This window comes from Osmia bicornis, chromosome 1 (genome assembly GCF_907164935.1).
Source record: "Osmia bicornis bicornis chromosome 1, iOsmBic2.1, whole genome shotgun sequence".
In the NCBI taxonomy this organism is placed as follows: Eukaryota; Metazoa; Arthropoda; class Insecta; order Hymenoptera; family Megachilidae; genus Osmia; species Osmia bicornis.
The window spans coordinates 16,619,214-16,637,099 of NC_060216.1; the positions used below are offsets into that span (position 1 = coordinate 16,619,214).

At 34.9% G+C, this 17,886-nt stretch overlaps 1 protein-coding gene across 3 annotated transcripts in view; it reads right to left on the minus strand.

Annotated features, from left to right (window-relative positions):
- The window catches only part of LOC114871879 (leucine-rich repeat-containing protein 4C-like), a 114,621-nt gene that overhangs the window by 5,600 nt on the left and 91,135 nt on the right, over positions 1-17,886 (minus strand). For all 3 annotated transcript variants that reach the window (XM_046285853.1, XM_029178430.2, XM_029178431.2), the window contains 2 exons: positions 15,191-15,241; positions 7,780-7,842 (listed from right to left, as the gene is read on the minus strand). In XM_046285853.1, the coding sequence (XP_046141809.1) occupies positions 7,780-7,842; positions 15,191-15,241 (114 nt within the window). The remainder of the gene's footprint in view (positions 1-7,779; positions 7,843-15,190; positions 15,242-17,886) is intronic.

Here is a 17,886-nt window from a genome sequence, read left to right on the forward strand (position 1 = left end):
TTAATATCCGCTCAATATCAAGATCTATATCAAGTTTCCCAATATATCCATTAAATAAACATACGGTTTTTAATGAAACGTAATAGGAAATCCTAATAGCGTTTATAATAAGAAACGGAAGAGCACTTGAATTCGCTGGTTGACGTAAACGAGCGATTATACGACGATTATGATAATAGGGCTACTTGGTTTGGCACGGTTCAATTGTTCCCGATACTCTTTTGCTCGATTGGCTAACGATGCCCCGGTACAATTTCGAAAATCACTTCCGTTTAATGGCGTTTTCATGTTTGTTTCACCGCCACGCTGACCTTTTCGTCATATTGAATCAATGGAAACATGGAATTTATGGAAACCGACCCGACGAAACGTTTAATTACAGGAATGTCGAACCGGACGAAGTTTAGTTTGTATTTTCATGCGGCTCCGGGTACGAACGATCAAATATAGTATACGATGTTTGGAAATACGATATAGAAAAGAAGTTTGATAAATAATGATTTTCAACATTTTCGAGGGAAAAGAAGGCTTTAACAGCTTCTGTCTTTCACAGTTGACTTTTGATTAACTTTCCACCAAGTTTTGTCCCTGCAATTTGCATAAAATTCAAGAATACAAGTTTGAGAAGGTAACTTTTAAAGCGTTTAACGGGAAACTAAAGCTATGCATTGGAGATGTCTTCGAGTAATATGTTCAGCGGATACCGCGAAAAGTCTCAGATCATAATTTCATCAGACAGAAAAGTATGGTTTCGTCTCTCCGGACGCCTTTGATTCGGGCCAGGAACCGGTAGGTGGCGGCGAAATGATCGGTGGATCAGTGTTCTCGCTGGCGGTCGCCCGGTATGATAGGTGTCGAGGTACCAAATGCCATTTTGCAGTACATTTTGCAGTTATCAAACGCGTGTTTGACTAAATAAAGTTTCGCGGTGTCGTTACTATAGATACCTACAACAGCCGGAAGGTATTCTAACGAGACAACTCGGTTTATTATTTTTCCAGCAAGGCTCGGTTAGCCTCGTTACGCGGACGAACGGAAAGTAGTCGATGCAACAGCGAGCAAACAGCGAAATGCCATCAGACGCGACTGATTTCCGAAGCAGACGAGAGGATATCATTATCCAATCGACCGAAAGGGAATTGGAGAGAGCTGCTCGACTGTATCATTGTCGAGAGAGCACTGAATAACAGCGGACGTATGATTGAACCGTGATGATTGCTCCATAGACACGTTCCCTCTTTAACTCTACTTTATCAACAATTTTAAGATATTTAATTAAAAAATCATTTCTCTTAGATTATTCGTGTCATTTTTATAATCTATGGAATTTAGCCTTTTCTGATCTAGATATTTATTGCAAATATTATTTCTTATATTCAAATGATAAACACCTATCCTACATATTATATCCGTGAAAAAAGTTGACAAAACCTTCACGTTCAATTTTTTTTTTCTGTAAAAATAAAAAGATGCAATTCATGAAATTCGTGCTTTGTTAAATATTCCTCGAATTCGTCGACAGAGCTTCGTTCTCAACAATTCTCGTCTTTCAATCCCGCTACTCATATTCATCGACGATTATCGTCATCAGGCATCGATTTTCAACGAAAGCAAGCTGCGCTCTCGCCGGTCGTATTTAAATTTTCTGAATCGGTCCTCCGTCACCGGGAGCTTTCAAAACTTTTTCTATCCGAGAAGTATCTGCATCGAGTGTTATTCGTAGCTACGAACAACAGAGACACGTGTTCGAATTGTTTGTCGGGGTAGCTAACGATATCCTTGCTCCATTTTCCACGCGTTTCACGATTTTTCAACCCTCGTCCCACTTTTCCCTTCTATGTATGATATGTATATCGTTTCCTCTTCTTCTTTATGCGAAATTTCAATAGGTGAAATCGGTGAGCTATAAATTTACGCGAACATTTTCCTTTCAAATGTGACAATTTTTTCCCCCTTTTTATCGTGGCAGTTTTAATGACGTCCATCAGAGCCTGGGCCATTTGCAGAACTAGTTGAATCATTTTTAACTTTTGTGAAGTAAAATGAATTTTGTGAAGTTAAGGTTCGTAAAACATTTTGTTTCAGAAAATGTTCATTTTTGTAATATTTATTTCACGACACAAAAGTATCACAAAACCGTATTTGCGATACGTCAATTTAAAGTTCAAACCTTGCTGAAATGCGCTATAGAAACGTTTCATCAATATCCCAAATACAAAATGATTGGCTTTTTATTGAATAGTGTTAATTTGATATTTACTAAACTGACACTCTGATTCAATGAAAGTTTAATTTTCGTAGTTTACATATTATTATTAATCAATTGATTTTTTAAATATTTTTTCTCACAGATTCACCTGAATCCAACCATTAAAAATTGAACAGCAATAAAAGTAACATGTGTTTCGTTTATCAGAACGATAAAAACAGAAGTAAAAGGCAAAGGAAGCTTTGTACCAGTATTTTTCTGGCAATATCGTCGAACCAGTTTGTATTCCGGTTTGTCAGGCAACAGTCTATCGACATTTGGCCGATAGTCGGTCGAGCCAAACGTCCGGATATGGATTTCATGAAAATGGCACGTTGCTTCTCTTTCGAGAATGAAAAATCAGTTTTCTGAAAGCAACATATTTATTTATTTATTTATTTATTTATTTTTTTTTTTTACCACGGATTTTACCATATTATAATCACGATCAAAGTAGGATGTAATTGCGTTCACCGTGAACACGGGATCCGCTATCATCCTCACCCTACGACCGTCCTCTGTGTCCCAACCTGACCTAATGTAATTTAACTTTGACGAATTTATTCGGCCGAAACGCAACAGCACGCGGGTATTTGTTTATTAAAAACTCGGCTCACGAAATACGTTTATGTCATAAAATCATCTGAGATTGCACATCCCTCGTTTCAAGCTGATAAATACACCTGCTTCCAATTTATCCGATGGCGACTTATCAAAGTGCTATGGAATATATGCAACCATAGCATTTTCAATGGAATACAAAAGAGAAAAATATCTTCCACTGTCGTACAAGTATTCTTTATCCAGATCCCTTAGTGTACTACTTTTATTATCCTCAATAGATATCTTTTACTAACGTAGCGAGCATAACTTATCCAAGATCCCTTTCAGTTCCTTGTACCAGTCTGGGAACTTGTATCAAGATATAGTGTCCTCTTTATTGGTCGTACATAGCTGCTTTCTGCTCGCAGACTGAAAGCTATGATTCTTTTGTTTCACTTTCTGTGTATCAATGGTACACAGGAAATGGTACTATGGAAATGGATCAAGCTATAGCTTCAATAGATAAAATTAATTAACGTTGAGTGAAGAATCTCGTGATGTTATCTCTAAACCTTAGAATTTTCGAAATTTTTTAATTTAGAAGTTATGGGATTTAAAAATTTTTATTAATAGTTTAGTATACGAACACTTCACGAGTTCTATAACCAACATCTGTACAGTTATAGTTATATCGTTGTTTATTTAAACAATGGATACTTATGAAGATCTTTTTAACAGAGATATTGAACTTGTTGAAGGTACATAACAGTAACTTGTCCTCTCTCCAAATGCACTTTCCTTGCTGAAAGTTTCTTTCTAAACTGAAACTCTAAACTGTGGCTCCAAACTCTAACAAACTCTCCTTGTCATGGACCGTCCACTCTTAAGACCTCTATATGTATACATGTATACATGTATACTAACATACTTTATCTAATGCATGTGCCAGTCAACCATGCTAATCATATTCTCCCAAATTTAGTCTGTACTTTGACATCAATTGTTTCTTCTATTTGTTTCTTCTTTCTCTATAAAAAGAAAATTTTGTCTTCTTATAGTAAAAAGAGGAAAAGGATTCAGATACTTTGATTGACGTTACAAAACAACCTATATATTCCTCACGACAGACAGAATATTCTCTTTCTTCCTGTTTTTCCGCTTCCTATAAGACGTTCTGCGAAATGCAATCCTCCCGTCACATATTCTGTCACACTTTGACAACTGGTTGATAGGAGGAGGAACATGTGCTATACAGGCTGATTCGAAAAGAATTTTCTTTTTTGTTTCAAATGATGTATAACGCAAACAGAAAATCCGTTATATCTGTATCCGACAGATTTTTCATTTACTTCGTAGTAACGAAATAATGAAAAATAATTACCGTCCTTGAACTGAAATTCGTATCTTTTTCCATAAAAAAGTGTTGAAGATATTGGTAATTAGTATAACACGGGTAATAACTTCGTTCTATCGCGTAGCACTTATAAATCTAGTTTAACGTTGCCGGAGTTTAATTGCATAATAAATACACAGCAACAATGCCGGCTGTCGATACTATGTCATCGGGTTCGCGAAGGTAATTAAGGCCGCTATTAATAGAAGGCAAACGTTGTAACCGGACGAACACAAAAACCCTTTTCCGCGCTTAAACGGTGTCAGAATTACAAAGAACCGGAAGCAAACGGTGCCGAGGAAAAAGGAGCAGGAAAACGTTGTACCAAATTGAGTTGAAATAATTTTAGGTCAACCTTTGTTCAACCTGATGAAATCATAAAATAAATGATGAGATGTATTTGCAATTCTGACGTTTTGGAATTTTTTAATTCTGAAACTTTGGAATTTGGAAAGTGTGGTCATGTCTTGAAGATCATTAAAGAAAATTTCATTTTGTTCTTCAAGAAAAAAACAAAACAGAAAACATATTAATGAACAATCAAGAGCTCCGACGAAAAAGTTAAACTATCAGCGAAAACTTACTACATCGAAGAGTTTTGCAAATTGAAGATCCTTTGATAAAAAAAAACTTAGAGAAGGGACGGTATTAAAATGGTGCATAATTAAATGAAAGTTTCCGAAGGTGGAACCGTGCTTATCCATGACTTAAACAGTCGGCTTGTTAAGCTGGAAAAAAAACCGTTTGAATGAAGCTTGCGTCCAATCTCTTTTCAATCCTCACTTGGTGGATAAAAAGTGCGGGTATCAAGACGATTTATAGCTGAAACTAAGTTTCTCTACTTTCAGGAACAGTCTTGCTATTTTAACGGAAGGATTTTCTGCAACCCAGTCATTTGATAAAAAAGAAGTCCAAGTTTAATTTTTTATTTTGAGAACCTAGAACGAATAGGTTAACGTCAAATGTAGGGTTGTCTTTTTTCTGTTCTTTGAAAGTCACGGAGATTCAGAAAATGCGGAACTTTCGAGTGAGAGGCCTCTGGATGTTTAAGAGAGATTAAAATCTTAACAGGAAAAAAAAGGAAAAGAAATTGAATTTTAAAATTCTATAAAAATACAATTTTGTTCGAATAAAACATAATAATTATCTTAGATAATAATACATTTGTTTATATAATATATTGAACAAAATAAATGAATATTTGATTGATTTTGAAGTTCCATCAAGGAAATCAATTTTATATGTCACATGTACGATTCATTATAATCATACGAGCAAACGATAAAACTGTTGATGCATAAATCAATTGCTATGCAACGTTCGTTATTGAAATTGCATGAAATTAATGGCGCAAAACGGCTCTCCATTTACTGTTCAAACAAAAATATTTTGGAAAGTTAAAACTCTGTATATTTAACTTTTTAGTTAAATAAAGTAAAACAGCAACCACTTTTATATTATAAATAATACTTCATTTGATATAACAATAGTACACCAATATTTGGTTAAACTATTTGTTGAAGAAAATTTATTTTATCTCAAAAATATTAGAAATTTGAATTAGTTATTTTAATTTTGATCCAAGTACATAAAAATTGAAAAATGTCGAACGAAAATAATGTGTGGGTGTTATGAACTGGATTTATGTAATAAATCTGAATGGTGTGATAGGATAACTTAATCGTATTGAAGCGATGAAATTGAAATAAAAACAAAAAACGAAAAAAAAACTGGCCACCGAAACCGAATCGAGTGACTATTATTTGAACAAATTTTTCAATATAACGGCGTACGAGAAGAGTTAGTCTGGTACGCGTATATTTTACAGCAGGGTGATTCACGGCGAACGTTCCTTTTCAGAGACTATGTATTTTCACTTCACACTTTCACGCGTTGTATTTTAAACGAGAAAACCAAACACTCCGTTCTTTTCTTGCGGTATATGTACTCGATTAACACCGTCCGTTATTTTTTGTTAACTTGTTCAAATATTTTAGTGTACTTTGATGGTTATTTTGAAGCTTCCTGGGACGACTATTCCATTCAAGTACCATTTTATACGACAGAATTTGAGTATTTCTTTTGGAAAGAGATAAGAATCTTAATTCAAAGATAGAAAGCGAATAAAATAAATTTTTGAAGCACGGACCTTAAAGAGAGGTCCACTTTGAATCTGAAGAATCGAAGTTATTTTTTATTATTTTTTTTCTCTTTAAATCATAAAGTAAATAAAAAATCTATTATATACATTTTCTTGTAGACATTTTAAGCTAGGCGAGAATATTTTTAGATTTTCTGTATTTTACAAAATGGCGAAGATACAGCTGCCTCACAGTAGACACTCTCCTGTTAGACGTAATCTCTTTGAAACAGATGCATCTCCGACATTTTGTCATCAAACTAAAATTCAAAAAAACTCACGTACAGCTAAAAAAAGTATGCAAAAAAATGTATATAACTTATTTTCTGTTTACGTCATGATTTGAAAAAAAAGGGGGGGGGGGGGGGGGGTGAAATATATCTCTGACCTTTTAGTGTAATTTCTTGAAGTACAGACATTGTTCACGGTAGAGAAGGGTGTTTTATCCTCTCCTACGTTTTAAAAGAAGGATTTATTGAGTAGCATAAAGGTGGATACGAAACAAAAAGATATATCGATTGAAGGTCCGCTGGCGTGTCGTAAATTTGCACGGTAATGGGTGTGCAGGTAAGCGACGCGTGCAAATAAATGCGTATTACTTTGGTAATGGAAAATGCCGGATCGATGTGACCACGACGAATCAGTGCTACCAGCTGAAAAATATAACGTATAATACTCTCGAATTTCGTGACAACGTCTGTTATACTGTGACGTATATACAAAGCGAAATATGATACGATTGCATTTCACGAAATATTTCGTAAATACAAAACGCGAAACGAGTCTAAAATAACACTTCACTTCTTACTTCTATTTTTAATTCTTCATACATAAAATATTTTAAAAATTTCATTTTGAAGCATCAACTTAAAATTTAATTTAGCAACGTCCATTAGCGAATATCACATTGATTTTTAGATATATGATCACTTCATTCTGTATATTAATTTTAAAGCTGATTTGTTAATAATATTAAAATATTTTTCAAGCAACACCAAGGCTCCCCGCAGTCTTCGGTTCGATCGGAGATGCTTTTCACCAGAGACAGCTTGTACACCAACCGGAAAATCCGATTACGTTCAAACGCCAGCTAGGTTAAAGCCTTCGACGGGTCCAGGAGGGGTACGGTTCAAAGCAACGTCTATAACTAATTACAAGTCTTATCTGCGAGTTGCCTAAAAGGTGCTGATTAAACGTAGATTCGTTGAACACCAAGGAAGATGATTGAGTTACGCCGGATAACAATATAGGACATTCTTCTGGTGCTGTTTCATGATATCAAAGTACATATTGCCAACTGACACTTGTGATACTTGTGATTTTTTTTAAAACTTAAAGTTTGCTTAATATCGAGGTGGCATGTGAATACAGTATTTCAGAAAATTTTATGCTTTAAGTTGAGGTATCATAGGTCAATTATTTCATGAAATTACTATGGTATAATAAATGGTTTACCTGAAAACTAGACGATCTGAGTGTCCTTTTCACACCATAATGCGTTATCTCATCTGACAGAACCTAAAAAGAAAAGAATCAAATTGTCAACAAAGATTTCATTAACCCCAAACGTATAGGTGTACTAGTTTCATATATAATATTTAAAATTTCAAAAAACTGCAAATTTCATATTATGAACACACGAGAAGAGGATTTCTATTTTCTGAAGTTCAAACAAAAACCTAGCTTGTATTATTTATGATATTTCGTGATATAGAAGAAAGCACATATTTGTCTTCTTCTTTTTTGCGATAGAAATATATAAATCCTCTTTTTTCCCTTAGAAAAACTAGCGCATACATAGATTTGGTTTCTGCTAACGCTTCTCAGCAAACTTAATGTGTTATATTGATTCTGCTCGTTTGGACAGTAATATACGACTTTCTTGTTTCCTTTCAGAAGAAAAAAAAGTGTTTGATTCATTCTTTTTTTTTTTTTTGTGAAAAAGAAATATAGCGTGTCTTATGTTATGTTTTAGTCAGAACTGATAAAAAACAGTAACCAGAATAATTAGAATAATAATTGGAATACATTTTTCGTTACATGTGTATTCTTCATTATATTAAAAACAATAATATACTGAGGTAAATCCATATAATTATTATTAATATATAATGACTGATAATAATATAGCAGTATAATAGATAATATAAAATATTCTTATATTAAGCAATTATTTATACATAATTCAATAATAATTAAATGTATCTATCTCATTAAATTTTAACTTTTAAATTATGGATCAAAATACAACTTTTAATTAAATTTATAATTCAGAAAAATTTTTGCAAACATCTGTATAATACAGTTATTTTTCTTATAACTGTCTATAGGTATGTATTTGGCGTCGAAGAAAAAAACAGAAGAAAAAGATTACGGCTAACATGTGGCACATCAACACAATTTGGCGCCTGGAATGGGACAAAAAAGTCCAAAAAACAAGCTCTCGGTTTGGCGCAGACTTGGAGTTGGCAAAGCTGATGGTTTCTTCACGATAGCAACCTCTTAAGAAAGGTACCACCCTTACAATTTCAAAAAAATCAAATGTTTTCAACTTTCAAGTGTATAGAATATTATTAGTGGTGTACGAGTTCACCCCTAAATATTATACATCAAAATTTATAAATCTGAAGAAATTATCGTACATCCTTGATTCCAAATATCATTCAGTTCCGGTTTTTTTTTTTTAATCCGATTTGAATTCGTTGAAGACGACACCCGAAGGAATTAAGGCGGAATTTAAGCATCAATTGAAGCAAATTGAAAAAAAGCAGAAAAGAAGTAGATTTTCATTATCTTTCAACGATGCTCGTCGACGACCCGTGATTCCCTGATCTCCCTTTAAAACTTCTTAACATGCTAATACTTTCAATATCTGCGACACGCTGGCTGACTCCATCTCCCTGCTTTTTATCTTTTTTCATTTATTTAAAAGAAAACACTCGACGGCTCTGAAATTTCAATAGCAGATTCAATTTATTCACTAGTTCGATTTGACACGCGTTTAATCTTATTGGTCGAATTATCAAATTGCTAATTTTGTAAATTTTCAAATTTTCAATTAAAAAAATGTTTAAATTGAGAAATTGACTACCCATCAGTGTCTGAACGCACATTCCTGCCATCGCAGGCACAATTGTTCGCCTCAGTCAGAAAGAACCTTCTAAATAATAAATAAGTGTGATAATGAAACGAAGGTGTTAGAAAAGGGAATAAGATGGAACATTGGTCGAATGTCGTCGATTAATGGCTTCCATTCCAAGATTCAATTATTCGACGACGTCCGCTGTCAAGCAGAAAATCGGATTACAGCCTGCTGACGGACTGAGGGAGTCCGGAAAAGTGGAACAACTAATTACCGCTAATTACCCGTCTTATCCTGGTAAAACAGACCTGCTAAAAGGTTACCCCTTGTTCAAGACTATTCGCTATGGTGTTTGAATTACATTGACAACTTTCAAACAAGGAAAATACACTCCCTGATCATTAAATCAAAGTAATACATTTTTACTGTCTCGCAGTGACATTGTTCTTCAGCTCTTTTCAGAAGAAACCAATGTGAGGCAGCTGTATCTCCGTCATTTTTTCGAGTATACAAAATCCAGAAATATCTGAATGTAGCTTATGAAATGTATAAAAAAATGTATATATAAAATTTTTTATTTACTGTTGTCGAACGGGTCAAGTTGATTTACGATCGTTTAGATTATTACAGGAGCCTGGCAACATTTACCGATGGTGGTTGTTATAATCGGTTCACTGGTAGGTCTACTGGAACGTATGGTAACACAAAGATAAAGCGAAAACGCGGTATGAAAGCGGCCATTCGATTCGTCCTCGAATTACACAGAGTTCAAACCTGCTTGCGCAATTATTGACTTTCGATCGAAAGTTTAGCGAATTCGGTTGAACGAAATTGCCGGCCCTGTCCCGTCCAACAGAAATTGATAGTACGTGCGTGTAAACGAGACCTGGAACGTTTCATCATTGGGGAAATTAGAGGGACCGTTCGTTAACGCGACAAAGGTGTCCTTGTCGAAAAGTGGATGCCATTGTTTTCACTTGGCACTTACACATATTACCAAATCAATTCTTTTCTTTTTTTTTTTTTAATTCCTGATCATTTACCGTAATTATTTTAAGATCCTTTTTGGGCTGGGTTAAATACTGAAATTTTGGAATTATTAATGGTGGAGGGAATTAAGTCAGATCTTGGGAGGTACTCTGATCTCACCCTATTTACGCCAACGTTTCCGACGAAGATCCTGAAACCGTTGTCCGCTAATCGAGCAATCTCAAAACGGGTACTCGTCGAGTGCTAAAAAGTCGTGTGATCGCGCGTCCAATTTTTTTATTCCTTTACACCTGGGTTTAACGAGGCGAATGAACGCGAGACCGTGGCAATTTGCGGTCCGGATTGCACGGCTTTAGTCAGCCTCGCAAAAGGTGAAACGTAGATCGTAGTTAGCGGGTCAAGTAGCCGGCTTTGTGAAATTAATGAAAGGTTTTCATGTGCGAGCGAAGCTGGCTCCGCAAACAGCCAGAGTCAAAGACCGTGTTCGTGTTTTCAGTCTCGCGTGCCATTTCTTTTTTAACTGCGAAAGAAAAATCTGATTTTCCTTGCTTTCTTCGATCGTCAACCGAGTTTGACGCCACAAGGGCTGGTGCCATCCATACGCTGAAGATTAATTAATTAAACCGATATCGTGAACTTGTTATAAATATTTATTAGATTCCTTTATGGCTTCCATAAACTGCGATATTTTTCCCTTCGTATCGGTACCATTTTCAACCTTTTGGAAGGCAGCCACCGTGGTCGAGATCGATGAAACGGTAAGTTTCGGCCTTTTGAAATTTACCAAAGCGGTTACCAAAGCTTCCAGTCGAATATTCATTCGTTTCGAAAATGCAAGAGAATTCTTCGATACTTTCGCTTTAAATTCAGACGATTGATCGAGTTTAAAAGAAAAAAGAAGTCATTAAAAATTGCTTTGATTTATCAGGTTCAAAGTAGCATTGAAACTTTTCCTACTCTTTTATCCAGAAATACTTTCTTTCTCATAGAAATAAAAACATTATTATCATGATGAAAAGGTGCAGAGCTTTCATGGAAATCAGGTCAATAAAACATTTCAATTTCTCCTCGGTATTTTATCGAGTAGATCGATCAACATCGGGAATAAAGAATGCGAAAATAAGAGTTCGTATCGTGCATACACACTCGTCCACGTCAAATGCTATTCGTTCAGAATTTATTTTCCAGAGCATCCTTCGACAAAAACCGATACCTCAAACAATTTCGCACAGCTAATGGAGTACCCTTTTTAATTACCAATATTAATGAATCGAATGAAAAAGAACAATGAAATTGCAAACAGTTTGCTTCCATAAGAATGGAATTTTCTGATCTGTTATTAATTAAAAATTCTCATTCTATTTTACCTTTTACCACCTTCATAAAATTGTGGATACGTTAATTATATTAAGGAAAGATAAATATGATATATAAAATAATCAATTTTGCACTCAACTTTTCTAGCAGTATCGTGACTATTTCGATAACACACTTTTTTATTTTTGTCAAGAGTGTAGACATGTTATCTATTTCGTTTATTGCTTTAGACTTTAGAACGATTCTTTTGAAACAACTTTTTTTTTCTCACCGATCATTATCAAGCGCTTCCTCTTTTCGGCGAATAATTAATTAAAAGTTTGCCAGGTCGAAGGTAAACAAGAGAAAAATCGATCAGAAGCAACTGAAACTCCATTACACCAAACTAACGCCACGATTGAGAGTTTTTCTTTCGAAACGATCTCCTCGAAACTTTTCCCCGCTGGGATTTAGAACAAAACACCGTTGAGGAGCAATTTAAAATCAACCACGTTCGAAACAGTCATTCTTTCATTAAACAGTGCAAAAAAAAAAGTAATAAAATCCCCGTAAAAACGATGTCATGTGAAAAACTAATACAAATATTAAAAAATATTTATGTAAATATGATAAAGCCAATTTGCAAAGTAATAAAAATAAAAAAATCTGACGAATCTCGTTGCAGTCCAATTCCCACAAGTTCTCAGGATTGGATTAATTGAAACACTCTTTTCCTCCTTGGAGATTTTAATTTCCATACTGGACGGGGTTGCTCGTGGATTTATCGTTAGAATGCTACACCATCGTCAGCAATATCCGTATCGTTTCAAGATGTATATACATATATACATATATACGTGCATCCCTCCTATCGCGAAATTAAATTTGTAAATTAAATTCGCCCGGTAAATCCGTGGCCAATGTAATTTCCTTTGGATAATTTATTAAAATCGGGAACGTAGCAGCATCAAATAAAAATCAGTACGATCTCTTAGGATTTCTTGCAACACCATAAAAAATATTAAATTTTAGCAGACAGCATTATTCTTGCTGTCCCTATAGCGAGGGAAAGTCAAACCCAGGCTCCTCTTCCGTTGTACTTCCACTCGACTACCTTCAGGGCTTTAACGCGTTATTCCCTTCGTGGTTGGCTTTCCTTGGGGATAACAGTAACGGTCCTTCGAAGTCGTGGCTGCACTAGTCACTTCTCATCCCTGTCTCCGGGAAAATTCAAAGTCTGCCGGTGACGGAACAGAGGTTAAGGCACTCTTTAAGGTCCGCGTTCCGTGACAAGTAAGTAAGTAGATTGATTTGTATGGGTGCAGAGTTTGCAGAATATTTTTATTATCTGCGAGATGAATCTTCAGGGTTTATTTAATTTGTGAAATAAACTCGTGAAATTTGACTCGTAAAGTTCTAACGAAGGAATCCATAACCCATTTCATTTTATTTCCCAGATACAGTAATTCCAAAGTTCGCTTATCTTTACGTCAGAAGCTGAAACTGGCCAACTTCAATTCTCCCCCAGGTCCGGTTAATAACGCTATTAATTCTTGATCTCTATCCAGCCAGATCTGTAGATATTAAACCCCGTAAACAGTTCGTTCCGATCACTGATACTATCTTACTTTATCAATGGCGATAGAGGTAGGTATGCAATTCTGATTCAATGGTTCAATAAATGAATTAATAAAACAGAAAATTCACAGTTTGTTACATATTAAATGGTTCATTTTGGAACACGAGAGGAACGTAAATTAATTCTTCAGATCATTGTAATAGTATAATATTCTCCATTAACAATATTAAATTACAGTTTGAGGTAAATGCTTCTGAAAGTACTTTTCACCGCATCATTGAAAACTTCATAAATGATCCTCTCAAAAGGAACCTCAAAGAATTTCCGGTCACCGAACCTGCTTTTTTTTCTTTTCCATTTTCATTCACCTTTCCTTCACCATTATCTTTTCCAATAACGATGACAGGATGAAAGCAGACCGACAAAGAATCTAACTTAACCAGGACACTAATGGTTACCGATAATTATTTTTTCGGGCCCTTCCTTAAATTCACCTGTCGCGATAAACCATGATAATACGATAACGGAGTTACCGTGTTACTCGGTTTTTCCGTCTCTCATTAGCGCTTTTAATTACGACGTCGCTATTGATCGACACCCGGAATGAAATTAATTATTGCCGCTTCTCTAAATATGAATACTCTGGCAAGTCTCGCTCTGGGACGATGGAAGGCCACGCTTTTTTATTTCATAAAAGAGTACCGGCGGTCAGGGGTGACTATTTTTTTTTTTTTTTTTTTTTTTTTTAAGCTTAAAACAATTCACCGTGTTAACAAACGGATGTCCGATTAATTCGTGAAAAAGTGTCACGGTTGCAGGTATTATATTATAAAAAAATTCCCTATATTCATAGGGACACTTGAGAATTATCGTTTGAATAATTCATTTATTTTCGAAAGCTGCTGTAATTACCTAATAATAGAGGTAACTAAATTTCCAAGAGATAGTAATACATATTACCATTTCACCACAGATATCTCGTAGAAGTAAACCTTGTTCCCGTAACCCAACGTCGGCTCTTCCTCGTTTATTTCAGTTCGTCTTATCCGGCATGTTACTCTCGTAGTAGCCGGTTGCCTTCGGGGAATTGTACCTTGTACAGCTCCTTCGAAGTGCACCGTTATCCAATAATATCCTTCAGTTTACAAGAGGTCGGGTTTGTCAATTAATTCCTTTCTTTTTTTTCTTTCTTTTTTTTACGGTTGAAGGTGGACGCGGTACCGTGAGAATTTAATAATATAAATACTCATGAATCTCTTAAGGACATTCGCTGTCCAGGGGGTTGATGGAATTAACCCTCTGTCCTTTTTTAAGGGTTTAGGTAAATATCTGGTTTGATAATGACAAGAATACATAAGATATACCCAATTTGATTTGAAAGCAATTATTAATACAAATTAATTTTTTATTTGAACGAAAGAAGAAGAATCTAATTTCATAATTAATGTGACAACCCAGTGGTCCAACCACGTTTTATAATTTAATCGCTATTCAATTTTGGAAAAAAGGTCTCAATTAATTGACGCGTCTTTTTACAATGAAAATTCCATGTTTCCTGTTCACAGAATAATAGAAAGTTCGCTCGGATCGCAATTAAATGTTTTTTTCCATGGAAAGCAGTTTCGTTTGCCAGAGAATTTTTTAATCTCCACGATTTCGCGAAACTTTTCGACGGAATGAAAACCGCAATCTTACGCGATCCGTTTGACTTTGCAAAACTTTGCTCATCGTTTTCCTAGAAACCTACCCCTTTTCATCCACGTAATATCATCGTTTCAGCGTTAATATTAACATATTTTCGCTTCGAAACTTTATACAGACACGCTTCAGTTCCTTTTCGAACTCTCTGGCATTAAATGTTTTATAACTGATCAAATTTATTTCAAAATACAAATCCAAGATTTAGTAAAAAAATTTACCTGTAATTGAAGACTGGACGATCTATGATGCTTCCTATCATCTGACAGAGTCTGAAAACAAACAGAAAGTTTGTCAGTAAAAAGTATTATTATAAAATTGAAATAGGACAATTCCTTTACTTGTCCGAGTTATGTCAAATACAGTATGTTAGCACAGCATAACAACCGTCGTCGTCAGAATTTGACTGGAAACTAGAGTATGTCCCTGGATTAGCATAAACGATGTTGTCTTTGGAGGATCAAATAACAGCTATATCGGGCAATGGATTCCGATGGAGTTCCGTAGGGTGGAATAAGCAAGGGTAGTTCTACCGCTGTGGAAACAGAGTTAAGCAAGAAACAGTCCCTACAGACACCATGACAAAACGTCAAACATACGATGGACTATATTATTTCACCTATTTATATAGCCATTTTGATTAATTTTTAAGCTTTCATTTGATGTATCACAAGTAATATTTCATGATACTTTTCTGCCATTGCGATCCACAACTAGTCATTCAACATATATATAAAATACTAACGAAACCTTTATATAATTATTTTCTTTAATCTTTAACCTTGAAATTGATCTATCGATAAATCATCTGAGAAAGTGATAAATCATCTATCAAAATCAGTAGATAAAAATTTCAATGCGAGGTGGAAAATGTTTGAAAGATACGAAACAATGATGAGAAAAATAGCCAGTTTAAAGGGAAATGATCGTAGTAGAGGATGAAAGGTTCGAGGACGTACAAACAGTCACGGGTCTCGTGGGACGTGAACGGCACGGTATCCTGCGTGTCTGGAAAGTTGAACGAAAATAAACGAGAGAGCTTTCGATGTAGGTTGAGGGAATCAGGTTAAGTTCTAGGATACCGGAATCCGTGGTAGAGGAACAGCTCGACTTTCCGTGGAATTTATGCCTCCGACTTCCCTTGGAAATTTATGCGTCAGACCTCGATGAAATTTACCCTTCAAACGGAATAACGTCTGACGTTCTATGAAACAGCCGATCGACAAGTAACGCGTCTTTCGACCAACTTTTAATATTCAGCTATGCATTGTCTTGTCATGATAGATCGTATAAATATTCGATACCAGTAATTTTAAAATTGCTAAGATCAGATTGATATTAAAATTTGTTCACTTCAAAAATATCGTGATATTTATTATACCTTTTTCCTCATAGAAGAAACATTTTTCGGTGCTTGAAACGAGTTATCGGATTAGAGGACGAAGCAAAACTCGACACGGACATGTCACGACGAATATATACGTATTATCTCGGAAAAGTGCACTGGTCGAGTCGCTGGTCCGGAAACTGGACGAGAGTGAACCAAAGAGACGTGAAATGGATCCCAGCAACAGGGTTAAGTTTTTGGTTGCCCCATGATTCATGCTGAACCGAATTCCAATACTTATTCAAGAGTAACAATAAATTAGTAAAATTCCTCCTTTTGGAAAAAGCAAGAATAATCTATGAAAAAGGAGGATTGCAAAGACAAAACATCTTTTGAATACCAGATTGATCCAAAGCAAAGAAAAAATCTGAAATTGAAGCACCCTCCACCATTGTAAAATTTAACATTCAAATCTCAGTGAGAAACATGGCTTACAGAAGAATCCCATCTCTACGCGTACTGAATAAATAATCCGTTTGTTTACTCGTGTAATTATGCATCACGGGTAAATAAGCTTCGTACAAACATTGGAGGAAAAAAATTGTGGATAAATCGTTAATAACTCTAATATGGCATTTCTGGGTTAACGAATGCGATAGATAAATAAACGTTTCTTTGATGGTTTAGTATAAATGGAAGGTATTGGAAAGTTATAGAAGATAAATAAAGCGATCTTTTTTTTTATTCAACCATCGGCTTTGCTCATGGTGCTACTTATTTAATGGTTTATGTTATATTATATGATTGTTAATATATTTCAAATTTCAGATTTAAAAATTTCGAAGCACAAAAATGTAGAGATATAGAAACATTTCCAATTATAGCATAACACAGTAAGAATACTAGAGTGTTAATTAGTGTTTTTGGCATCGATTCTAGATTGTACTATGTTTCATAGAAAAGGGAATAGGTACAATCGAACAAATCACATTCTTGAATTCTCTCCAAAATTTCAATATCACGCTTCAGAACTCTCTGCTAGAGCCAATCAATTGCTTCATCGAAAGGAATGACCTCGATTATGACATCGGTTTCTATGTGCCCTATATTCTATCCGCAGAAGAAGAAATTTTGTAATTAAAGTAATCTCCGCATTGCTCATCATAACTTTCAAAGGACTTTGCAGATTTCAGAAAAGTTTTACATTTCAGATTCAAATTATAATTCATGGTAATTTAATTAAATTTCAATTTAATTACTGCCTGCAAATTATAGAAAATTTGATTTTGATCTTTGATATTAAATCTGCAATACTTTTCATATTTTTATCATTTAGGTACCTAATATTGCACTAATTAGATTCGTATATTTGGAAATTTAAAAATATGAAATTTTTAAATTTCTAAATGCTGAAATCTTCAAATTGAGAAATTATTCAGCCATCAATGGACAGGAGTGGCCACTTGACCACCACTACCATAAGATATCGAATAAACAGGTGGACGTAGAATGGATCGATGGAACAGGTAGGACGTAAGGAATTCAGTCGAGGATTTTTGGTTAAGTTCATGCAGGGGGGCAAATACGTTT